At 38.9% G+C, this 26,146-nt stretch overlaps 1 protein-coding gene across 1 annotated transcript; it reads left to right on the top strand.

Moving 5' to 3' along the window:
• The first annotated feature begins 616 nt into the window (after positions 1-616).
• Positions 617-24,648, top strand: LOC122667579 (uncharacterized protein At1g51745-like). The gene is made up of 3 exons (XM_043863909.1): positions 617-900; positions 3,066-4,147; positions 22,952-24,648. The coding sequence occupies exons 1-3, from the start codon at positions 710-712 to the stop codon at positions 24,280-24,282; spliced, it is 2,604 nt and encodes an 867-aa protein (XP_043719844.1). The 5' UTR covers positions 617-709; the 3' UTR covers positions 24,283-24,648.
• Positions 24,649-26,146: the final 1,498 nt, after the last annotated feature.

The raw sequence follows: 26,146 nt of genomic DNA, 5'->3' as shown, positions 1-26,146 counted from the left end.
CTTGCTTAGAGAATCCTATCTTCACTGATTCAGTCCACCTCGGCACTTCCCGTCCGTTACATTTTCACTCAAGAAAGTAGAAGGTTCAAAATTAACAGAGGAAATTAAGAAAAGCAAAAGAAAATTCTATCCATCTCTATCTCGCTCTCTCTGCCTGTGTCAGCAAACAACCTCGCACGGCAAAAAAATAAATGGAAAAAGGTACGCGCGATCTAACAGGAGCTCTACAGTTCTGATGTTCATCTCTCTTCTCCATCCTTCACAGTCTAAAAATCATGTCCAAGCAAGACATAAGAAGCAAATGACGAAAATAAAAGTGAAATAATGGGGCGATTCAAGTGACGCTTGAAGGAATAAATTCTCTCTAGATTATTCCTCAAAAATCAAAACCCTATCTACTATTTCTTGCTTCGATTTTCATTCCGCCAAAGACCGATTATTCTGTATTTTTTTGGGGGTGTTCGTTCATATTCTTGCTTCTCTGGTGGGGTTTTTTTTAAATCTCTTTGTCCCTCTCTTATGCACTGTACTGGATTTTTTTTGCCTTCACCAGTGTTGTTTCGTCGAGCATGCGAAGCTGAGTAAGTATTTTGTCCCCTCCTTTCTTCTTCGTTCATGTGGGAGAGATCTCTGATCACGGAGACTTTGTTCATTTGGGAAATCAAAATGGAGACTGAGATTTGTAGTTAGAGATTGCTTTTGGAGAGACATGAGGACTATCAGCAAGCGAAAAACGAAAGCAATAGATGCGTCCGTCGGAGGTCTGGTTTGGGTTAGGCGTCGAAATGGGTCATGGTGGCCTGGCCGGATAATGGGTCTCGATGAATTGCCAGAGAGTTGCTTGGTTTCGCCGAGATCGGGGACTCCTGTGAAGCTCCTGGGAAGAGAGGACGCTAGCGTGTGAGTGGTTTTAGTATTTTAGATCGCATGATTTATTTGCTTCTGTTTAAGCTCATGGCTGAGGGAGAAAAGATAAAGATTTTCATCCTAGGTTGAATTTTTTTTTAAGCTTTCCCCTCTCCCCCTTCCCCGACTGAACAGTATGCTTAAAGCTGGTGTCTTTACACATATCATATGTCACCGTTCCTCTTTATTCAATTATTATTCAATTTTGGTTGCTGGGGAATGGATATTTAGTCTGTATGGAATTGTGCTTGGGACTTTTTGGCCTTTTTTCTTTTATTGGTGATGTGTTGATGAAGACTGATGATATATGTGAAACATTTATCACCCTCGAAGGGGTTTAATGGTGTTTTTAATGCGCATCTGGTGATGATGTCTCCTCCCCCCAAAAGAATTACCATAGATCTACTGTCTGAGTGTCTTCTCCAAACTACCTGCTATTGTTAATTTCCTCTTGGATCTGTGTGTCAAAGAAATCTATTATGTTATGTTTTTTAGCCATTGCTTCCCCTCTTGAGTGATTTGTTTGTTTCAGCATTGAGGAATTTGTATTCTAAAGTAAAAATGCTTTCTTTAACTATGAAATTCATTTTCCTGTTTGATTCTGCAAATTGATTGGAATCTTCATATCCACGTGAAAATCAAGTGTGTTTGGTGTCATATGGAGGAGTTGGCTCTTGTTCAAAAAAACTTTTACGTGGTCTTGAAGGTGGTTGGTGTTACCAACATGTTTAAATTGCCTGAGGGCATGTTGTGTTTTTCCACACCACACACACACACATTCAGGGATCATGTATTTTTCCTTAATACAGAATATGGCGTCCTATTGCTTTCTGCTGAACAATATTTTTGCCTTCTTTCATTGTATTGAACCAAAATACTTAAAAACTACACAATGCTAAGTGCAAACAACATTCTGTTGCACAGCTGTGCTTAATGGAATGGTTGCTGTACCACGAAAATGGTTTTAACTTAAAATTGGAACTGAGAATGTATAGGGGAAAGAATTCCATCGATTGAAAATATAATTGACCTCTAGTGTAAAAGGATGATGGTTCCATTATACATGCCATTATGTCTTGAAAAAGTTATGTTCTCTGAATCTCTGATTGTTATATTCTGATTTGCCCAACTTTTTGGTTTTTTAATATTTATGCGGTTGTCTCTTTTCTATTATTTTTCGAGGGGCATTTTATTGCCTGGATTCTATTTTTTGTTGTTGTTTTAATTCTATTTTTGTTCCACACTATTTTTCTTGTGGTCTTAATTTCCTTTATAGCTCAGAGAAAAACCAAATTATTTCATGTGGTTGGTTGGAGTTCTACCAAATTTTAGTTGGAAGTAAATTACTGTCTTGATGACTTGGTTAGACCTAAGTGCAATTGATGCATGGGAAAACTGTTGCGAGTTATGCCCCATTGAAAAGATATTCCTATTAGTCATTTTCTGAATCCTTCTTTAAAGAGGAATCTGAATGATTGGGAATGGAGGAGTGCTTCCAGTTTCTACAGATTCTGGAGGGAGCCCCCTGCAATGGTAAGGGTGAAGATTTGAAGGTCTAGAAAGAGGAAATGAAGGGTATGCTATGCTAAGTATTTGACGCAGGACAGCCTAGATGTTAGATTTCTAGGGCCGAACTACAAAGAGGAGTTGGTGGGAAGACTGTTAGGACTGTTTAGGGTTTTAAAGAAGAGGAAGAAACTAGTGAGGAGAAAGAAAGTAGTTACTATTAAGGGGTTGTGAACAGCCTATATTGACTGTAACTCTTAGAAGATTGTTGAAGAAGATGAAAGTTGAAGATTAATATTGATAGAAGGGGAAGAGAGAGGTAGTTGCTGCGAACAGTATCAGTGAACAGTAACACCAATAGGAGGGAGAAAGAGAAGAAGGTTCCACTAATGAAATTTTCTTATTACCTCTTAAAAAAAATAAAAAAAGAAGAGGGAGATAAAGAGAGAAAGTTAATGTATGGAAGTCAAATTATGAATTTTGGTTTTATTAAACAGAACATTTTGACTACTGTTTGAATTTATTGCTGGAGATTTTAAGTGACCATGCTTGCTTTTCATTAGGCATGGGGATGCTTTCTGTTGAGTTCAAGCTTTATATTGTAATTTTTTCTTCAAAAGTTTTAGTTTCACTCTACTTCTTTTGGTGTTCAGGGACTGGTATAATCTTGAAAAGTCCAAGAGGGTGAAAGCATTTCACTGTGGGGAGTATGATGAGTGCATTGAAAAAGCAAAGGCATCTGCAGATAATCTTAGCAAGAAAGTTGTGAAATATGCTCGCCGGGAAGATGCCATTCTTCATGCCCTTGAGCTTGAAAGTGCTTGCCAAGTGAACAAAGAACAGGATTTTCACTCCCGAAAGGATGGATCGGCTGTTATGGAACATGATTACTGGGTTGGAGAATCACAAAAGATGTTTGGTCTGCGCACAGAAAAGGAGTTTGTGGCGGGGAAAGTGAGTACTGCTGAAGGAAGTTCAACACAAGAATTGTCTCAATCTGGTTTATCATTTGAAGATCCAAATTACATAAGTAGCTCTAAGTTACACTCAATGCAGAAAAAGAGAGAAAAAACCCCCAATGATTCAGAGGATGATGGAACTGAAAGAACGAAGCGTATGAGAGGTCTTGAGGACCTCGGGATGGTAGTTGTATCAAAAAGAAACTCCAGTATTTGTCACACTGAAGTGTCACATGAGCTAGTTCAACTAGATGGTGCTTCACTCAGTGAGTCTAATATTGGTAATAGTTTCTCTAATGGAAGTCCTGTCAATAGCAGCAGGGATTACGGCTTATCCTTAAGAAAAAGACAATCACAGGTGGCCAATGTTTATGAAAGCTTGAAAAGGAAAAATCGCCGTCGTCCACTAACAAAGGTTTTGCAGAGTACAGCCATGGTGGCTGTTCCTGTTGTTTGTGATCAAGGTGCCAGTCCAGGTGGATCATCTCTTCGAGGATTAACAGACAGCAGGGATTTTGTGCTAGAATCAACAGAGTCAAAAAAGACAAGCGTTTCAGTGGTAACAAATAATAATTCAGACAGTACTGTGGTTTCAGGTGAGAAGGAAACCTCATTTAATGCTTCTGATCACACTTGTGATGCCGGAGTTGATGGTCTTCCATTTCATTCTGAAATGAGGGATAATGAATTTTCCAGTGCTTCAGAATTCCCTGATAACGATTGTTCCGACAGCTTATTTGATGTGCCATTTGTTAGGGAGGGAAAACATACTGGAGGTATGCTCTTATTTGTTCCTTTGTTTCATTTATTTTCATCTTCTCACTATTTTATCATTTTGAGGATTTCATAAAACATACCAGAGGTTTGCTTAATTGCTTCATTATAACTACTCTACGGGTATGAGCTAAAATTTGGAAAAGAAAATAAAAAATCAGCTGAAGAGTCTTAAATATTATGAGGAAGATTCGTGAGGAAAGGATGAGGATATCCCAGGTGCCTTTAAAGATCAAATTCTCCTTAGTTACTCTCTGCCTTTTCAAGAGGCAAAACCACCAAAATCTTCAAACCAAAAGTGCCACTTAAAGCCTAGTCCTCAATCTGACCATTGGAAATGGGTTAATCTTTGAGAGAGGCTTTCCACAATATATTGGCTGAGGGAGATTCAGCTACTGTTTTTAATGCAGTAATCTCGAACCATTGAAGTCCAGTGGGAGATCAGATTGCAACAGGATTGCAAAGTATAGGGACAGAACCCGAATTGAGAGAAAACCAGATGACTCTATTTAAACGAATCAGATATGCATGAAATTCTGGTCCAATGGTCTATTTTTTAAGGAGAACAAGTCTGTAAAATCTTATGTTGATCTAATGGTCAGATTTGAAGATATGGAATAGTCTCAAAATAGCAAGTTGCGAAAATAGAAATTCCAGATTTAGTAACCAACAGAAAATAGCAAGTAGGAACTAAGAAATAGTATGTCGAACTCAAAATAGACACAAGGTTCAGATTTGGAAACTAAATTGGACAGAAATAAACAATGATTTCTGAAATAAGGAACTTGCAGAAATAGCAATAGAATGTAAATTGTAGTGCTGAAACAGACTCCAGAATTGATGGACAGAATCTGCTACTATACCAACACTAGAAATCTAATGTGAAAACTTGATTGATTGGAGTAGAAGAAGATAAAGAAAAGGAAAGATATGAACTAGGTTTCCCACATAGAACTTGACTAGCATCTCACCAGTCCAATTTGGCATCCCAATAAGGGCTTCATTGCATCTCACAGCCAAGGAGCTAACAAGTAAAAGCTATGTGTAACAATATCTGAGTGATACAACCAGAGAACTGAGAGTGATGGGAGAGAAAGAATATGAATGAGAGAAAGGGGGACTGACTAGAGAGCAAAGATTGATTGTCAGCAGTCCCCCACCCCCAACCCCACAATGTCTTTATTTATACTCAACAGATTACATAGCTCTAGACACCTAAAGTCTAAACACAACTCTCAGACTAAATTAGAAAATAGAAACTAAACTAAGGACCAACTCTTAGACATTTAAATAAACTAGAACTCCAAGATTTAAATAGAACCAAATCTCGATAGAGGAAGATTTTTAATGTAGGAGAGGTTCAACTAAGAACCATTCTACAGTAGGATTGATGATAGGTTGCAGCAGAACATCAAATTAGAAACAAAATTAGAATTAGTAACTTGGTGGATAAACCAAACCAACCGACATCATGTCACCAAACTTAGGTTGAATGGAGATAATGGTGAAGAGAATCTCTGCCCCAAATTCCAGTCAATTCTGATTGCTAGAAGTTGAAATATGAGGAAGAACCCAAAATATAAAGTTAGGAGCTGTGGCTTAATCGAGCCAACTGTGGGGGTTGGAACTGGGGATCGAGTCGTCTTATTCGTCTCCTCAGGGATCTGAAACAGTCCTCCAATTATCACCTTCGATGGAATAAAGGCTGCAGGGTTTAGGTCCTTCGGTGGCAGCAGCAGAGAACTTGAAAGGGTTGCAGCCGGCAGGTGTGGAGATGGGATTTCTGGCCCCTGTTCAGCCACAGCAATTCCAGTACTTGTTTGGACTGATTTCTGATCTTCTCAGTTGAAGCAGCAGCAAACAGTTGATGTCTCAAAGTAACAGCAGGGGTATAGCTCAATTGAGGTAAGAAGACAATGAAAAGTAGATAGGAGAAGAAGAGAGAAGGGATAAGGAAATTCAGCTCTCACCAGCCAGGCTGTCAACAGCCCTAAGGTTTCGTCTCTCTCAGCCAGGCCCTCTCAAGTCTCACCCTTCATGTCACACACATGGACAAGAGCAAACTTGCTCAAAGCAACAATAATTAATTTCATTAATTCATAAAATCGTAGGGTGCCTCTATGGGCAAGTTACAGTAGATAAAGGCCCAAGGATTGAGCTCCAAAATAGAAACTAAAAATTAGAAAATCCCTTATAAGGCTGAGACTTGCTTTACAAGTAATGAGACCAAAATAGAAAGTAACTAGAATAGAAACTCTAACTCAGCGAAGCAACTAAAATAGAAACTCTAATTTAGAAATAAATAACTAACAAAATAGAAATTAGATCTATGCTAAAATAGAAACTAAACTAGTCCTAAATCCCCATGTATAAAGCACCGTGCGATCTGATCTTGGGCACCACAGAATCTTCTAATAATATTCCCCCAAGGCAAAATAAGGGGCTGTGGCACTGCTCACACGAACAGTGTTTTGGCTTCTTTTTCTTCATGTTTTGTCCTACATCAATTCCCCTATCGAGTTGCATTCCAATACCACTCGGCACCTATATCTAACATAGCTTAGGATCTCAAAATCGTGGAAGAGTTGTGTAGCCCCTTCTCTTTATAGAACCAAGAAATAACAGATTAGGAAACTCTCTATGCACAGGCTAAGGAAGTCCAATTACCACTTAACTCTTGAATAGAAAGTATCTAGAAACTTTAAGAAAATAGAAACACACACCTAATTTCGTATAGGTCTCAAATTGCTTATATTTGCTGTGCAATCTGAAAATCTAGATTAAGGATCTCAGATGCAAGTAGGCCCAATAACAAAATCTGTAATCAAATCTGAGATGAAGGATGCATCTGCATTGTCTAGGAAAGACATAAGATTGATGGAAGGGGAGGGAAGAGAGATGAGATCAATATTCTTGAGAGAAAGAAGAAAGAAGAAGAGAACAGAAGAGAAGAGAAGAAATCAGATTTCGGACACCAATCCCGTATGCACTGCTCAACAGCACCAAAATCATCTCTAATTGATGGGGGATGTATTGCATATATATAGACCTTCTAAAATTCCCAATTTGACTTATAAAAGGACTCCTAATCACTCTAATACACTCAATAAAGTAAATAAACTCAAAACAAAATTCTATCTAGTTATTAAGGCTCTGTATGGCAACGTTAAAAAATGATTCTAGTGCTTTTCTGTTTTTTTTGGAATAGAAACGGGGTGAAAACTGTATGGTATGTCCGGTTTGCTTTTCTGTATGGTGTTCCTACATGTGAGTAACACTTTTGGCAAAATGACAGAGAAACACCAGCTTCACTTAATTGAGGGTTATTTTTGTCTTTTGGCAATAAAAAATAACAAAACCCTATTTCCATGTCTTTCTACCATATCCATTCTTTGGAGAGCGAAGGTGAAAAGAGAAGAGCTGCTGTCCTCTGCTCAATACAAAGAGGAGGACGATCGCAGCAACTACGGCCGCTGCAACTCTCTACGACCGTTGCAGCTTGGTGATCCTTCGAATCGTGCAACGTCTTTGATGGATCTTACTTGGAGTTTGGGTTTTAAGAACCCTAAATCGCATGGTTCTGCTTATGATTTTGGAGTAGCGGAAGAGGAACCTTTCTGCAGTTTTTCTCTTGCCGTTTCCCTTTCTTGAAACCCTAGACGTTTCTGATTTTCCTTTCGTTCGTTAATTTTTTTTCTTTATATGCACTTGCATATTCGTGAATGGTTTTGCTTATGGTTTTGGAGCATGGTTACAGATGCATGAACTTAATTTGAACTGAATTAATGTTTAATTTGATTTTGTTGCTTTGGATCTTTGAAGCCATACATTTAAGGTGGAATCCGACGGACATGGCCTTTCTAGTTTCAACTCTTTCACCGTCCTCTTTATTAATTTTTAATCTGACTCTTGGGTTGTCACTGTTGCTGGGACTTGAGTCATCTGCAACCGATAGTTAGTTGAATTGATGAGAGTTGAAAGAGAAAAAACTATTAGCTGTGAAAATAAGAGTGTAACTAATAAAGTGGTCTTTCATCAGTATCCCCTATTGCAACAATGGCGCTCCAGGGCCTTGGCACTGAAATTCAACAGTTGTGTTTATGGATCGTCAAAGCAAATGCTTTGAAGCATTCTACCCCCCCCCAAAAATGCTCTGGAGCATTTCTCCAGCCTGGGTATCGATGCATCACAAGGATGCTAGAGGCATGCTGCGATCTCCATATGTGATCTTGTAAAGATTCATACCCCTCCTTAGTCCTTATTCCTCACTGTTGAGTAATTTTCTGCTCAATTTTGCGTATCAATGATGATACTTAGAATGTTCTATAAAGATTGTAATTGTCTGGCTGGCTGTAAGAACTTTTAGGGTAGCATTTGAACTGAAATTTTTTTTTTTTTTTTTTCATACTAAGTGAAAGTTATTAGATTCCCAGCCAAGAGTTTGGTTCTCAAGAAAGAACAAGTGGATATGGAACCTGATCATATCAATTGTTTTTGTTTATGTTTTATTTCAACTCTGGATATGTGTATAATAATTGGTTCAAACTCATGGATGTACTATCTAAACAATTTAAGTAGTTTTTAATGGTGATATTTGGCTTAAAAAACATTAAGTATAAAAAATTATAGTGTAGGTGGCATTCTACGTAATTTTTGGTAAACACTAGAGCCGATTCTGTTAAGTGCGACCCATACAGGTTTTTATTTCTTCTTAGTTAGAGAAACATTTTTTTTCCAGTGTTACCATACAACATTTCAGGACCCAGAAACGATAAAAAACACAGAAACACATAAAACTGTGCCGGACCTAGAAATGGTAAAAAAACACAGAAGCGTCGCCATACAGAGCCTAAGCATCCTAATCTTGGGCTCCACAGAATCTTGTAATAATATTCTCACTAAACCAAAATAAGGGGCTGTGACACTGTTCACATGAACAGTGTTTTGGCCCTTTTTTCTTCATGTTTTGTCCTACATCATTTCGACTAGCCAAAAACCGAGATATGGTCAAAACCTGGTACTTTTTCTCAGCCAACTCGAGACTATGGTTTCGAGGCCCAGAAATGGTTTTTTAGGTCTGATTTTTTGTATACAACTTATTTTTGACATTCTAAACACAATGCATGAACTATTTTCACACCCAAAAAAAAAAAAAAAAAAAAAAAAAACTCAAAATGGTACTTGTGGTTATTAGCCCAAGTTTACTAGTGTACGCTGAAGGATACACTAAATTTGGTACTATAAATAATATATGTTCACATAAAGTTAAAGTACAAGAACACTAAATAATACATGTTATCCAAATAAAATATTAAGGTGCCACACTCGCTCAATTCCATGCAGGGTTTTTTGGTGGGTCCAATCCATGAGCTATGTACCACTGAGGCACTGAATATTTCGGAGCCGTTCCTCTGAGTGTACCACATATGCATCCCATGACATGCTTTGGGCACAATTGTTCTGATAGTCTATAACTGCCCATCTATAAGCCCCATCATCAACTTGTATAAGATATCCCAACCTAGGGAAGGGCTCACCGTGACTGTAAGAGGTTGGAGCCGACACACATGGCTGGGATGGATACCCAAAGATACTGTCGACAAAGGATGACCTAGCACCTGACCCATCCCCATATCCATATGTAGCAGCAGATGTATCATGACCACTCCTATATCCAAATGAACCGGTGCTCTCGAAGGATGGTCCACCAGCATATCCACTATAACTTGTAGATGCATCAAACGAAGAAACAGAGTGGAAAAGTCCACACTTTTGAGCCAAACTCCCACTCCCTGTGTCGAAACCAATAAGATAGTATGTGTTTCAATCAAAACTTGCGAGAAATGGCAAGTTTCGATTGAAACTTGTCACTTTAATATGCCAAACCTTTTTAAACTCCCTGCTTAACTCGTCTCGGTTTCTTGCGAAACCGAGATCTCTTTCCATGTTAACAGGTAATCTATACTCCTGAAATTTTGCAACTAGAACCTACCTTTCTAGAAGTTCATATGTAGCACATTTTTTGAGATTAAGCAAATCAGCCATCAGATCTGGCTGAAATGTTGATCAAGTCTCAAGAACCCTAGAAGGAGAACTCCATCCAAATTCACCCCATTCTGACCAACTGATTGACTGCTGGAGTGAAATCTCTGTTTTGCCCGTTGCTTCCATTATTACCCTATTTCGCCTGAATTGATTCCGAAATCTGAATCTGTTTTAGCTACTGTTTATAGGTTATTTCCATGTCTGTAATCCATTAATCTTCTTCAATGTCTGAACCCTAATTCCATTATGTATTTTACTGTTTTGCCCCTATTCCTATTGCTATTTGCTACTAGGACTTAGCCCTATTTGCTGATCTGGCCATCCGATTAGGTTCAGAATTTCAGCAAAATTCCCCTTTCTATTTGTTACACCTGACCCTAGTTTCAGCCCTAACCCACATCCGATTTTGTATTGTTTATTATCTCACTAATCTGAACTTTCCTTTGATTTTGGCTACTGATTTTTGCATTCAACCAGTACTACATTAAAGGGCCTTGAGAGACAACTAAAGATGCTACTGAATCCACATCAGTTGAATTACTAGAAAACTCAACTCAACTCAGCCTTCAACTACATGGATCATTTTTCTCCAATCAGCTTTATTCAGAGTCTACTTGTTACTAGTTATAAGCTACACATGTCTTTTCTCACCACTTCTCCTATAGTTATTAGGCCTACCCTTGGCTCTTTTAGCTCTGTCAATCTAAATAAAATAACCCCTCCTTATTGGAGCATTCAAAGGCCTCCGTTGCACATGTCTATGCCACGTCAAATGATTTTCTCGAAACTTATCATGTATTGAAGCTACTTTTAAATTAGTTCTAATTTTTTCATTGCTGTCACCCCCTAGGTTTACGACTCATCCATCTTAATATTCTCATTTCGGCCACACTAAGTTTGTCTATATGTTGTTTCTTTATTGCCCAACAATCAGTGATAACATCATTGCTGGTCGTATAAATGTCTTATAAATTTCCTCGAAATTTACTAGAAAACTGAACTTTGTTATTATAGAAATTGCGGGTTTGGCTCTGGGCCATTACATCTATTTATAGATTAAAGAATAGACCCACAAGGCCATAACTCAATCATAATCTACCTAGGATTTCCAAATAAAACTCAAAATAAGAAAAACCAGACCTGTCGCCATCTCTAGAATACACTCAAAATCAAACTAGGACTCTTACTTTCAAACCATAACAGAAAAAAGAAAACCCAACCCAATATCCTAATAATACTAGGACTCCAACTATGACTTGTAAACAGAAAAATAAACAAAAGCTACCCTCATGACCTGGCTGTCTATAGTCCTTCTAATACAAGGAAGAGGAGCTCATTAACCCCTTCTTCTCTTTTCGCCAGTGGCTGCATCATCAGAACTTATCCTTTTGGTATGATTGTGGTGCTACTTGAAAGCTTGTTTAGTTGCCTTTCTAATGACACCAAGATCTTGCAATCCCGAATTGTATCGGGGAAATTATGACCAATGTAGTATTAGGGTTTCAGTCTTTGATGGGTATAGTTGTCAAGGCGTTGCCTTTTTTTGGATGGGTGCCTTGGTCGCCTAGGCGCCTTGTTGGTGTTGCCTAGCCGGTGTAATGTAGTCCTAGATTGGTGGAGGACCAACTAGGAGCCAGTAAACCAGGATCTGTTATGAACAGGTGAATCGGCTAGGTCAAAAATAGGTTTTTGGTGAAATTAGGGTTAGGGTTTGATGTATGGGTTATGTCAAGTTGAGGTAAGGGAGTCTATCAGTGAAGGTCCTGAGATGTTTCGATGGAGTTAGGTATGTAAACTTGAATGGGCAGCAAGGTTAGGGTTAGGGTTTTGGGTTTTTGAAAAGAGGAAAAGATGGAATTTTAGGGTTTATGATGGTGAGATGAGGGAGCAACTTGGATCGAGTTTTCCTTATGGTGAGAGGAGAGTTCGATCCAAAAAAAGGAGGGATTTTGCTGGCTGGTTTGGTCTGGGCAGAATTTATGTATTGGGAAAAGTGAAAACAAAAAGGCGGAATGTTAGGGTTTGGTGGTTTAGACGATTAGAAGAAGAAAAGTTAGGGTTGGGATGAATCAAACTCACTGTTTTTGCAGAAATTCCTTGGCAGCAGCTTGTTTGATTGAGAAACTTGAATAAAAATTAAATCTTTAACTAGAACTTGAAGGAGAGCTTCAAAAGAACCACCCGGGCTTCACACCGCTAGGTGTCAATTGGATCAAACACCAATCCCACCAATGAACCACCCGGGCTTCCTACCGCAAGGTGTCAATCAGATCAAACACCGATCCCACCAGCCTTGATCAAACACAAGACAAAAATCTTCAATGGAGAAGAAGAGCAACAAAACCTTTTCATTAATATCAAAATTCGTGTACAATACTTGCCTCCTTTACAACCTTATATAAAAGATTCAAAAATAGACTCCTGCACTAAAAAGGAAAGGCCTAACCCAATCCTTAACCTATTAGGTAACTTAAACTGACTAGGAAACTGAAATAGACTCAAAACAGAGTCCTAATCCAACCCCACTAAGCACTTAAAAGAAAACTACTAAAATCACTTAAATTGAACCATTGGTTGAACCGGTTCAATTTATGAACAAAAACACCAAAATCAAACTAACTATGGAACTAAAACAGCTAATCCCGTATGCAATTACCCATATTTTAAGCCCATTAAAGTGGTTTATTACATGGAAAACCCATGGGATCAAAGACCCAACATGTATATAACCCAACCCTAGACTTATTCCCATTAAAATAAGCCTCTTCTGGTGATGTATCTGCATCACGACGCCTTGGTGTCGCCTTAGTTTTTGACCCCCCTCCAACACCTTGGGTTGACTAGCGCTTTGAAAACTATGCTGATGGGATTTCAATTTTAGGAAGTTTGACTAGGTTAGAAATTTTATTTAGAGTGTATGATGCAGGTGCACTACCTTGGACCGACCCAAATCCATTTGGGTATCCAGATGGAGAGGAACCGGGTCTAGTTTGAGTTTTTGGATCTAGTAGGATTTTAGGAATTTATGTTATTTGCGGAAATAATGTCTTTTAGTTTTTATATTATTCTGTTTATTTTGAAAATTAGCTACGTCATGCGGATCCGGGGTCCGGAAACCCTACTCTGATCGCTTTTGGGTCCACCCAATTAACATAAGTCCACATAATAGAAGGGCAATGGCAATTTCTTAATAACCAGAATTTTCTAAGAGCTGTTAAGTAAGTAAAGAAGAAGGGATGCCAAGGGGATTGCTATTTACTAACTAAGGACAAACTTGGAAGCAAATATAAGGTATGGGACATTGGGGAATAAAAGGTAATGGAAATGGTATATTTGGCAATAGAGTAATAAATACCAAGGAGAAGGAATCATAAGATAGGAAGATTGGTCTTCTTCCTTGCGTTAGTAACTCATGGCTGAAAACCAGATTTATTACAGGAGGAAAATCTGTAGTAAGAGGAAAGCGAAAACTGTGACAGAAATAAAAGGAACAATAAAAGAGAATAATAATGAAGATGTTGAAGTAAGAGCCAGATGAGAGAGATTTAGAGAGAGGATCAGAAAAGAGAGAGAGGAAAGGGAGCACACACTCACTCGTTCTCGGTTACAACCAACGAATTCAATTTTTATTCAGTATTCTCAAATCTGAGTGTTGCGTTGGTTACAACTTGTATTTAAAGATGAAATAAAGACTCCTAATAACAATTTTAAAATTGAAATTATATCCTAAATCAAGTCTATCTTTAATTAGCCTATTAAAAGATAAAAAGGACTCTATCGCTAAAAGGTAACCCATTCAAAGAGAAAATCCCAATAATGCTACAAGAGAAAATCCCAATAATAATTCTAAATAAATAAAAGCTAAATATCCTACTAAACCTAAAAACCCATTTGGACCCGGTTTGTCTTCTTATGGATCCCCCAACGGGTTTAGCCCGGTCAAAGGAATTGCTCCTACATCAACTTCCCCGATATTGAGAAAAAATCGACCACGAGTTTAAAAAAATGAGAGGATCAACACCATTCAATCAACAACTTTGATGGGGGCAAATGATCCAACGCATCTCTAGATCAACCGTCACAATCTTTTGGTGGCCATTAGCAAATGACATCTCTTCAATGAGAATCTGATCGTGGGGTTTCACAACTAAAATTGGACCGTCAATCAGTTCTTCAATTGCAACATTGATCGAACCTTGCACTTCCGCTTGATCGCCACTCTCGTTGTCCACCTTTTCTATCACCACTGATCCGTCATCTAAGGCGTCTGGCATGCTATACACTTTATCACACCAGCGTTTGCTACTTTCGGTAAGCTCTCGAAAATCCGATCAAAGATCCCAAGATTATGATCAGAGTTCCAACAAGCCATCATGAAATATCTTCTTAAGCCTCTCCACAAGAGCAATAATTTCAGGGTCGAACATCATTCAAAATTAAGGACTTCAGCTCTGATACCAATTGATGTGGATCCGGGGTCTGGAAACCCTACTCGGATCGCTTATGGGCCCACCCAATTACCAAAGTCCAAATAATAGAAGGGCAATGGCAATTTTGTAACAACCATAATTTTCTAAGGGGCAGTTAAGTAAGTAAAAAACTATAGGGATGCCAAGGAGATTACTATTTACTAAGGACAAACTTGGAAGCAAATATACAATATGGGACATGGGGGAGTAGAAGGTAATGGGAAGGGTATATTTGGCAATAGAGCAATAAATACCAAGGAGAAGGAATCGTGAGGTAGGAAGATTGGTCTTCTTCCTTGCGTCAATAACTCATGGTTGAAAACCAGATTTATTACTAAAGGAAAATTGGTAGTAAGAGGAAAGTGAAAACTATGACAGAAATAAAAGGAACAATAATGAAGATGGGAAAGTAAAGAGGGAGATGAGAGAGATTTAGAGAGAGGATCAAAGGCGAAAGAGATAAAAAGTAAAGAGAGAGAGAGGGAAGGGAGCACACACACCGGTTCTTGGTTACAACCAACGAACTCAATATTCATTCAATATTCTCAACTCTGAGAGTTGCGTAGGGTACAACTTGTATTTAAAGATGAAATAAAGACTCCTAATAATAATTTTAAACTGAAATTATATCTTTAATTAGCCTATTAAAACATAAAAAGACTCTACCACTAATAGGTAACCTATTCAAAGTAAAAGACTACAAGAGAAAATCCCAATAATAATTCTAAATAAATAAAAAACTAAATATCCTACTAAACCTAAAACCCATTTGGACCTGGTTCATCTTCATATGGATCCCCCATCAGGTTTACCCCGGTCCAAGGAATTGCTCCTGCATCATTACGTAGGGTATTTGGTTTTCCAATTGTTGGATACCTATCCAGAAGTTTTTGCAACTCAATCATGTATGATGGAATCATCAAAGATTTGATCTTTTCGAACTCTGTCTGTAACTCACTAGAGGCTCGGGAAACAAAGAGAAGATGTGTTGTTCAGCTCTTGAAATCGGTACCTCTCTTCCTCCATCATCAATTCCTTCTCTAGGCAAAAAAATCCTCCATTTGATCTCCAATTGTTCTTAGTTTCCTTATTTGAATAAGTTTCCTACTTAGAGAGTTAGTTTTTATTTTTACGAGACTTTTATTCCTCCTTATATATGATGTAACTCCCCATCGTTGGAGATAGATTTGAAGAATGGAATAGTGAACTGTTTGTGAGTGCCTGCATGGCCAAAGTGATTGTAAGATCTTCTTCCTCCCCCCCTGCAACTTTGAAATCCTATCTTAGGGTTTTCTCTTCTTCCCCAACGGCCCTCTACCAAGTATCAGAGCCGAAGGATCCCATCTTCCTCCTTCCTTGTGGTTTCTCTCTCCCATTCTATTCTTCTTCCTTTTCTTTCCTATTTTCTTTCGCTGCGGTTGTGACCAAATGACACCAGTAGCAACCCCCCATCTTCCCTTTGTTTCCCGCAAAGCCCCAACCACTACGTATCACCCATCGCCGTCATCATCATCCCATTCTACCGGTGACCTCAACCATACCACCAAGCCCAATCCCCCCAACTCCTTCCAGCAACTCCCGTAACCTCTCCAACCCTTCCCTTCATTCCCATATAAAAAAAAATATTCCTGCTGTTATCCCAGCACCCTTCCCCTCACTTCCAACTCCGACAGAAACTCTGCACTATCACCATTCCACCAGAAAAAGAAGAAGATGTCGAGAAGAGAGCGCGAAACAGAGAATCAGAAGAAACCTCCTTCCTCGCGTTGCATCCCACCTCTGTCGCCTTTCTTTGGTGTTCTCTAGACTATGGAGTAAAAGACCCCAAATAGTAGATGGTAATCTCCCATGATTTCCCCTTGTCTCTTTATCTTTACTTTAATTTTCCCCTTTGTTCCTAAACTACCCCTCCCTTTTTGCTTTATCCCCTCTTTTTTCCCTTGCTCGCATATGCTCAACTTGTCAACATTCTTTCTTTTTATTTACCGATTTTACCCCTCCCTATCCTTTTTTTTAATAATTTGATTTGGTTCCAAGTTTGTCCCTCATCCCTCCCTTACTTCTTAGTTACCTTGAGTGTTATTTTTTTTTTCTTCGAGATTTAACCCTCTTCCCCCCCCCTCCCCCCAATTATTCTAATATCTCCTATTTTACCCTTATTTCCAGAATCACCCCTTCCCCCAGTCTTTATAAAATTCTGTTCCAAGATTACCCCTCCCCGTTATATGTGTTATACCATTAAAGTTCTTTTATTTATTTTCCATTATTTACAATTGTGCCATTCTCTCCCAAGCTTCAATTATTACTGTTTTGCCACTAATTCTTTGATTTGAGTATCCTCTTATTTGTGTGGACCCATATCGATTCTGAATACAACCCTGGCCATGGACTCTTTTGTGTTCAAGTTTAGAGTGCACTTGCCCAATGGAAAACTTGCTGCTCTGTTTATTGATGAAAGGCAAATCGACAATTTTGTCTCAAGATCTGCGGTCGAGATGCTCTCAAAGACCGACCAGATCATTATTCTCTTTGAGGATTATTTATTCGTCGAATTCTTTTTTTCTCAATATTGTGACGGTACATATTGTGAAATGTTTGATTCTCCTCGGCACATTACTAAATTGGGTTGAGAATGGTTGGAAGAACAAAAAGGCATCGTTGATTGTGACAGAAACTTGTGCACCCTACATCCTTTTCACATGCACCAGACAATCATTCTTCATGGGTTAGTTGATGATGTTTGTTCCAAGCCAAAAGAGGCAGCACAAGTGATACAACCTCAACCAGAACAGCAAATAGTGGCAACGGAAGATGAGAAGATTTTGGATCAGGTAACAATGGAATCCATTGTAGCGAAAGCTATTCCACATCATGAGTTCGTTCTTCCCCACGATTTTCCAGCCATGGATGCACCTGCAAAGCTTCATATTTTGGATTTTCTTCAAGTTGCAGACATGGAACCTATAGCCCCCGCTCGTTAGATTTTATTTAAACCATTCTCCAAAACTTGTGAACGAGTTTTTTCTCAACACTGGGGGTTGATGCAGGTGCACTACCTTGGACCGCCCAAATCCATTTGGGTATCCAGATGGAGATGAACTGGGTCCAGTTTGAATTTTTGAATCTAGTAGGATTTTAGGAATTTATGTTATTTGGGGAAATAATGTCTTTTAGTTTATTTTATTCAGTTTATTTTTTAAGTTAGCTACATAGATATTTGGTTTCCCAATTATTCTTCGTTTCCTTATTTGAGTAAGTTTCCTAGTTAGAGAGTTGGTCTTTATTTTTAGGAGTCTTTTATTCCTCTTTATATATGGCGTAACTCCCCATCGTTGGAGATAGATTTGAATAATGGAATAGTGAAGTGTTTGTGAGTGCCTGCGTGGCCAAAGTGATTGTAAGATGATCTCCTCCCCCCCCCCCCCCCCTTCTTATGCAATTTCCCCTCTCCCCTGCAACTCTAAAATCCTATCTCAGGGTTTTTCTCTTCGTCCCTAACAGTACTCCACCAGTGTATTTATTTCTTAAGTTAAAAAAAGGGTGTACCCAGTGCACGAGGCTCTCGCCACTGCGGGGTCTAGGAAGGGTCATAATGTACGCAGCCTTACCCCAGTTCACGGAGAGGCTGTTTCCAGACTCGAACCCGCGACCACTAGGTTACGATGGAGGAACCTTACCGTTGTACCCAGGCCCACCCTTGTATTTATTTTTTAAGTTGATATTTTATTTATTTAGGAAAAAGATTGGGCGCTTATGGGGGTCTTGAATTATAATTAGAAAGTAGATTTATTTTTTGAGTCTTTGATTTTCATTATGCTGGGAAGAAGGCGCCTGTAGTCCTATAACTATTGATATAATTCAGACTACTATCGGTTTATAATTTAGTTTTGATTATGGTTTAGAGTAGTGTTTTCTGTAGTCCTATAACTATTGATATAATTCAGACTACTATCAGTTTATAATTTAGTTTTGATTATGGTTTAGAGTAGTGTTTTCTTCCTAGTGTCCTTTTATGTTCTAACGAAATGGTTCTCTTCCAATAGTCATTTGATGGTTAAACCCTAACTTTTGTCATTGTGAACAATCACTTATCTCTTTTTCTTTCTCCTTTATTTTGCAACTATTCTGTCTATAGTTCTAGTGCCATTATCAGCAGGTTTTATCAACTTTTCTGCATCATTCTGACTGCTGTTCCATTGTGGGTTTGTGAATTTGAACTAAGCTCAACTATGTTTTTGTGTCTATGTGCATTAACTAATGCATGCTTTCCGTGTAATATGGCATATGGAGGATTTGGTTTTCCAATGCTTCATTTCTTTCATCGATTCGGGCTTATTCATATTCAAGTGTTATCCAACTTTCTTTTGGGTGTTATTCATTGGGGCCAATTCATGAAATGTATTATAGCTGGTTAAGTGATGGTTAACTTGCTCTTACTTGTAGAAGTACTTGCTGAATTTGGTTTAAGTTATGCATTTATTGCATGTGAGACGTTATGATTTTCGATTTCAATTCATTATAGATCCTTCATGTTGAGATCTTTTGGTCATTATCTTCTAATCAGAGTTCAGAATTTGGATTCTTTAGTTTTGGCGCCTTGTCTTCCCCCACTACCGTCCTCTCTCTTTTACCATAAAGTGATTCCCATGAGTGTATAATTTACAAACTGATTCTGATGCAGAATTCCAACAGAAGAAAGAAGAGGAAGAAGAACCTGTGGTTCAGAGTTGGTTCAGTTATGATTAGACTCAATTTTAAGTACTGAATGGGTTATATGGGCTATGGGCTAAGTATTTTTAGGTTTTCTATTGTAAAGGGCCAATTCTATAAGCCATAGTTGTCACGGCGTCTAGGCAACCCAAGGCGTTGGAGAAAGTAAAAATTAAGGCGATACCAACTAGTCGATCAAGGCGTCCAAGGCACCTGGACGCCTTGGGCCCTTGACAACTATTAAGCCTAAGTATGAGGGATTTAAGTTCTATACGAGATTTGTGTTAGTTTCTAATTTCTATTTTGGAAAAGGCTGGGCACACCGCCAGCGTACTGCAAGCTAGCGCCCGCTGTGTCTATCTCTTTGTTCCCCTTTTGAAATGTCCCTCCTGCCCCTCCTGTATGATGCCTCGTCCTGCGCCCCCATTGGTGCCGCCTGCTAGCTTGCCGCACACGGATGGTGTGCCTATCCCTCTCCCTCTCTATTTTTAGTTTTCTAGAAGATTTAGGTTAGATTGAGTCCATATTGAATTACTAATTTGGATTATTTCTGTTTTGTTAAAGAACCGTTGAATCTGGTTTCAAAAACTCTTGAAGCTCTAGAATGTTTCTATTTTCAGATTCCTTGGTTCTCAAATTAAGGAATTTAGGAAAGTTTCAAATTTGTAAGTTGTGTTAAGAATAGAAGGAATCTCTTGAATATCATGATTCCTCCAGAAATTTGTTACAAATAAAATGGTATGGTTTCGTAGGACTTGCTCCTTACAATCCCAAATCCAAATAGATGTTTCCTAAAAAATCTGAATTACACTCTCTCATTATTCATCTGTCTGTAGGTGAAATGTTGTACGCAGTTCTCCCATTTTTTTAACTTTAAAGTGATATTGCCAACTTCATCTCCATTGACTAAATCCTTCTTCTATTATATTTCCTTATTTTTTTTCCTTTTTAAAATTCTCCTCATCCAATGTTCTTTATGGTTGATCGAAACTCCATCTTCTCTGCCAGCTAGATCATATCAAAACCTTATGGAATTCCTTAAACTTCATCAACATATCCCCTCAACCTCCACCCCAAGGAATAACAATACAAATATCTACGAGGGGAAATTTTAATATTCTAAATGTGGGATACTTTAAAATAAAAAAGACAAGAAACTAGAAATTAAATGTAACTGTCTTTCTGAAAGTAACATGATCTTTAGCATCCTGTCATTATTCTCACACTTATCTTTGAGCCATTTTCTGAGGGCTTAAATGGAAATTCTTTGAAACCATTCAGAAGTATTTGTTGCAGGTCTGATGGAAATATTGAAAATGGTTGGATAGCTTAAAATCAGATAATTCGGGACTGGAGTTTTGCATGTATAGAATCCACTGCTTCATTTTCCCTTGTTGGAGATTAGTTGTCCTAATTTTCCAGAGATTTCCTGGAATGCCTTTCTTATAATGTTTGTAGGCTTGTGGCTTGATCTGTTGATTCCCTAAACCAATCCATGAGGCCTTCCCTTGCCAGTGCTTGATTCTGATTTCTTGTCTTTAAAAACTCACTTGTTTGCCTTTTCAACCAAAAAGCACTGAATTGTGTACCTGTCTTTGCAACCCATGGTTGATTGTTTCCTCCATATGCAAATCTACAAGATCCTTTAATGAAATTTGAGTCTGTTTAGGGGCCAGGTACTACAAAATCCTTGTTTAGTTGTTCGTGTATGTGGGTTTGGGCCTGTCCTACTTATGGGACAACCATCTAATAACTAGCGCTGGGTTTCCTTCCATGGTCTAGTTGGACCACTGAAGTGGAGATGGTGGACTTAGCCTGTAATCACATATTTTAGCTTGGCCATGGTTCCATCTGATACGCCAACAAGATTTAAATGACACAAAGAGGGCACCACCAATTCCTTCTGCTCCCAAATCGCTCAAGCTAGTTCCATCAAAATTAGGTTTGGGGAGTAGGTGGTGGGAAAAATTCAAGTACGATAATAACCTTTTATGGAAGGCTTGGAATGAGCCACCAGTCCCACTCCCTCGTCAATGGATTGGTCAAAATCCCACAATACTTTGAAAGTAGTTGCAAAAAACAAAAAACAAAAAGGTGATCAATAGCGACCCATTAGACCCTGCAAACCATGATAGGGATGTAGGAGAATTGATCCTACTACTTTCAACTACTATATTTGGGTAACAATGACTACACTCAATAATTTAGGGTTTAAAAATAAGAGGAAGTAAGGAACATTCTAAAAATCTTGAAAGAAAGTTAGAGTTTGAAATAGGCTTATCAAAGAAATAAGGTGCAGTGATGCTAGCAGTCAATTAAATTTGTCGGTGGCAGCTGAGAGAGAATACAACTGATTTTTTTCACAACATCGAGGGTGCATCTAGGCTAGGAGTGCTGGAATCTTAAAAAGCAAAATAATCAGGTTTTTTGATAGGACTGGGAATTTTTTTCCGGGGGGGGGGGGGGAGGTGGTATGCTTGTGTGGAGTGATGAATGAGATTAGTTTTAAGATGAAAGCATAGCATTTGTGTGGGTTGTTCGTAGGTTATGAAACCGGAGAAGAAATTGAGTCTCTAGGCCTCTCAGCTGCCGTAAAAACTTATTCATTTGGCTCAAACTATGTAATTGACTCTCAATTTGCAGACTCACCAATTGCCTACTTGAAATAGAACATCCAACTCTATGAAATATCTTCTCTAATCTCTATACAACTATATAGCCTTACTGGAAATAGTACCTCCTTGAATTATCTCTAGTGACCTGAATATTTGATTTATGTGAATGGCCCTTAAATTTTTATCATTCCTCTTTCACTCCAGCTGTTCCATAAGATGATTTCACTAGTCTATAGAGCATCCTCAGGCAGTCAGCCTATTCTGGTATATAATATTGTTTTGCACTTCCCACATAGTCCGTAGGATGACCATCAGAGTGAATTTCCTTAGGAGCTTCCTCCTCTTACCTGAAGATACAGTGCCATAACCACAAGAAGTCAACAATAAACATCCAGCACATGCCAGATTACCAGGGCCTCCGAAACTGCACAATGACCCCCTTCCCAAGATCACATATTGAATGAGTAGTTGGTTTTGCCAATCCCTCATCAGACCAACGCATTTGACACTTGAGGAAAGAGGGACCACACTGGTCTTCTTCCCTGCAATGTATGACGACTGATTGACCGGAACGATCCTCCCATGGGGTCCACGTGTAGAGAGTCCCCACCTCACTAGCTCTTCAGCCCTTTTCTAGGCATATTTTCCAATTAAGAACATTATATTTAGTGAAGCAGACCCCGCAGTGGTGGGAGCCTCAGGTACTGGGTACGCCCTTTCTTATATTTAGTTGAAGCAGGGGATTTCTAAATGGTCCTTATTGAGGAAGGGGTCTTGGTCTTGGTAAAAGGTCTAGGGGTGGTGAAGTTGAACTTCATGAATTTCATAATGTGTGTATATATGTGGTATCTTTCCCTCTGGATCTTGTACGCTTTGATTTGGTAATTATCTTGGTTACAATTCATATAGCGTTTTCTTACATTTACTTGGTAGACAGGATATTGATATGTCATTTTTATCCCACCAGGTTTATCTCCTTCGTTTGCATCATTTTCATCCAGAAAGCTTCAATCTGGTGCTGTAGCAGGGGAATCTAGTCCTTACTCTCAAGTTCGAACCATATCCTTAAGAACTGATGGTCTTGATGAGTCTGGTTCCACTAGTATAGTTGCTCGTGTTAATAATGCTAGCCGGAGGATAGAAAAAGCTACATCAAAGTGGCAGTTGAAAGGGAAGAGAAATTCAAGGAACCTGAGTAAAACAGTGAACAAATATTTGGACTCAAGGAGACCCAGAGACAGCAATGATCAGTCAGATGCTTATTTGGGGGGTATACAGCAGATAGATGAATTTCCTGCAAGCTATGGTCGAAAAGTTGAGGTTGGCACCTTTGGCCGATCCAGATTGGATCCAGAAGGCCTGGGGGATAGGTCCCATAATTGGAGCAGTGAAATTTCTCATAGGGAAATTCAGATAGGACATCCCCGTTACTTGGATTCCAGCAAATATGAGAGACTGAAATTGGGAAGTAGAGATGTCACAATCTTGAAAACAGACGGGAAAGGAAGGCAATCTTTTTCTCATGAGAAATCTGTGACACATAAGAGAAGTGAAGAGCCATTCTTGGCAAGGCATATGCCTATTTCTTCTCTGACAACTCAAAGGTTACTTCCCCAGTTCCAATCTCATTTTACATCATACTCCAGATATCAGATTGCAGATGCACCCATTAGAAGATTTTCTGGTGATTGTTCCTTATATGATGTAAAGCTGGATGTGCGGGCTAGCTACCGGGGTCAGCATGTACCTCTGGTTTCACTCATGAGCAAATTGAATGGTAAAGCTATTATAGGTCATCCCATTACAGTTGAGGTGGTTGACGATGGTTACTGCGATCTCCTAATGAGTAATTATGACTGTTGCCCGGCACGTAGCAGTTGTGATTTATATGATGCCCCACAAGAAAATATGTTAGACCAATCAACAGACGTTCCTAATAAATCATTGCTTCTGGATGGGGAGGAAAGAACTGATGGTGTTTTGCAAGCTCTTACCAGTAGGTCAGTTCAGTCCCATGTGGGGTATCCCAGGAACCCTGTGAAGCATTTCAATGGCCAACCCACTTTATCTCCTAAAAAGTTTCCCAAGATTAGGAAAGGTGGGATTCTGTCAAAGAAGACTCGCAGATTGTCTTCATTCACTGTTACTCATGAGCCAGGTGAGGACAAGAGAAATCCAGTTGTTGAGAAGCTGAGGGGACCTGATATTGCCTGTGTTCCCCTGAAGGTTGTGTTCAGTAGGATAAATGAAGCTGTTAACTGTTCAGCACATCGTGGCCTGACCTGTAGCGGCCCATGATGCAATGACATTTTCTAAGGGTCTGGTGCGGCAGGACTCGTGCCTTTTCGGTTCAAAGGGGAATGAATCGATACTGGTTTGAGACCTTCAATTCACAATTAATCAATGTGTACTCAGTATTTAGCAATGTACATGCTGACTGATGGTAGAAAGATATATTAGTCGTGCTCTCTTTTTTTAACTGACAAGATTGGCATTTCATTGTTGTAGAATGGAACTGGTTGGAGGCACTTTTTTACCCTAGTTGAATCTTGTCGCGGATCGTCGTGGTATAGAACGATGAGAGTGGGCTGTAGTGTCTTTGTATATGATGTAATATTATTTTCTAGTGTAAAGATTATCTGGTTTTTTTATTTTAGTTGATGCAAAACAAGAAACCAGTTTCTGTTCTGAGGGCTCTGAAACAATCTAATATTAAGTTATGATCCTGGTTCAGCTGGGAATCAACTTAACTTTGTTCCATTATTTGTTGGGTATATAATATGACTCATCATTCTGAAATGTGACTTGCAGATATGGGATCCATGATATTCTGAAATGTGAATTGCAGATATGGCTTTATCTAATACCACGAACTGCATTTTAGATTTTCATCCAACGATTGATATTTATTTAACAATTGTGACTTCTGGTATTATAGATTGTTGTGGTTTGTTTTAAGAAGAGGGTTCTCAGGTAAGACACATCCAGGTTCAGGAACTAGGATCAGGGATCTAGTAATTGGTATTGGGATCGGTATTGATCTCTGGCGATACAGATCCAATACTGATCCAGAGCGGCCTGTATTGGCCCGGATTGGTTGGTTTTACCTCTATTTCTTTTATTATAAGAAAACAGATTTTATTACCATTTTACCCTTGGTCTGTACCAATCCACCGATCTGGGATTGGTTAGGAATCAGTATTGCCTCTGATAGTGATACCGAATTACCAATACAGATTGACCAATCCAGCTGATCTGATATCGATTCTTCAAACCAGAACTGGGATTTAGGACTATCCATATCAGGACTGTTCAGTTTGAATGTATTAGTATCCGCTCTTGTTCTGTTATGAGTCAATCTTAACAGATTCCTTAAACCGTATTGGATTGTGGGATCAGGTAGAGGTTCAGAGGAACTCAGGAACCAGAAGCTATTCTGAATGAAATGAAGCTGAGCCCAGGACAAATTTGGGTTCTGGTCAAGGATTCAAAACACAATCAGGGATTGGATTAGAATCGGCCGGATTCGGTCTCAAAAAATTTTAGAATCAGCCTTCAGATCTGAAAGCTTAGCGATTCTAGGGTTTTGGACCAAGAGTCGGCTGGAATTGGGATTGGTCACAACTGATTCTGATCCAAATTGGCAGTTCGATTGATCCAATTTTGATTTTTGAAAATGATGGTTGTGGTTGAAAGTACCAATGGGTATGGGTTGGTTTATAAGGATTCAGGAACTGAGAGCCATTCATCCATTTATGCCAATGATTCTCATAGCAACAAAACGCATTTAGTAGTATCAAGCCTGTTAGGCATGAACATATATTCAAAAATCGGACTCAAATCAGCTGAATCGGCCGCTTCGGATTGGAAATTTTAGAGACAGATCTCGATTTCGGCTGATTAAATTGGCCGATCCATGTCCGAAAACTAGGATTAGACTGGATTATGACCGATTCTTAACCGATTTCAGCTGATCCAGATTCCGAATTTTTTTATTTTTTTGGTAAAAAGATTCCGAATGGAATTGCACCAGAATCAGCTGGACCCGATTCATTTAAAAAAACGAAAAACAAAAAAGTTGAAAACCTAGGCACGAGCCGCACGACCGCACGAGTCCATTCTCCATGGTTCGTAATTCTTTATTCTTGTAGGGGTAGGAAGG

This window comes from Telopea speciosissima, chromosome 7 (assembly GCF_018873765.1).
Source record: "Telopea speciosissima isolate NSW1024214 ecotype Mountain lineage chromosome 7, Tspe_v1, whole genome shotgun sequence".
In the NCBI taxonomy this organism is placed as follows: domain Eukaryota; kingdom Viridiplantae; phylum Streptophyta; class Magnoliopsida; order Proteales; family Proteaceae; genus Telopea; species Telopea speciosissima.
The sequence above is the reverse complement of the archived record's forward strand: the minus strand, read 5'-3'. Positions and strand labels throughout refer to the sequence as shown.

Excerpts from the sequence above, each read along its gene's own strand:
- LOC122667579 (XM_043863909.1), top strand. The coding sequence starts at position 710 with ATGAGGACTATCAGCAAGCGAAAAACGAAAGCAATAGATGCGTCCGTC. Across the intron at positions 901-3,065 it reads GGAAGAGAGGACGCTAGCGT|GGACTGGTATAATCTTGAAA; the intron begins GTGAGTGGTTTT and ends TTTGGTGTTCAG. Across the intron at positions 4,148-22,951 it reads GGAGGGAAAACATACTGGAG|GTTTATCTCCTTCGTTTGCA; the intron begins GTATGCTCTTAT and ends TTATCCCACCAG.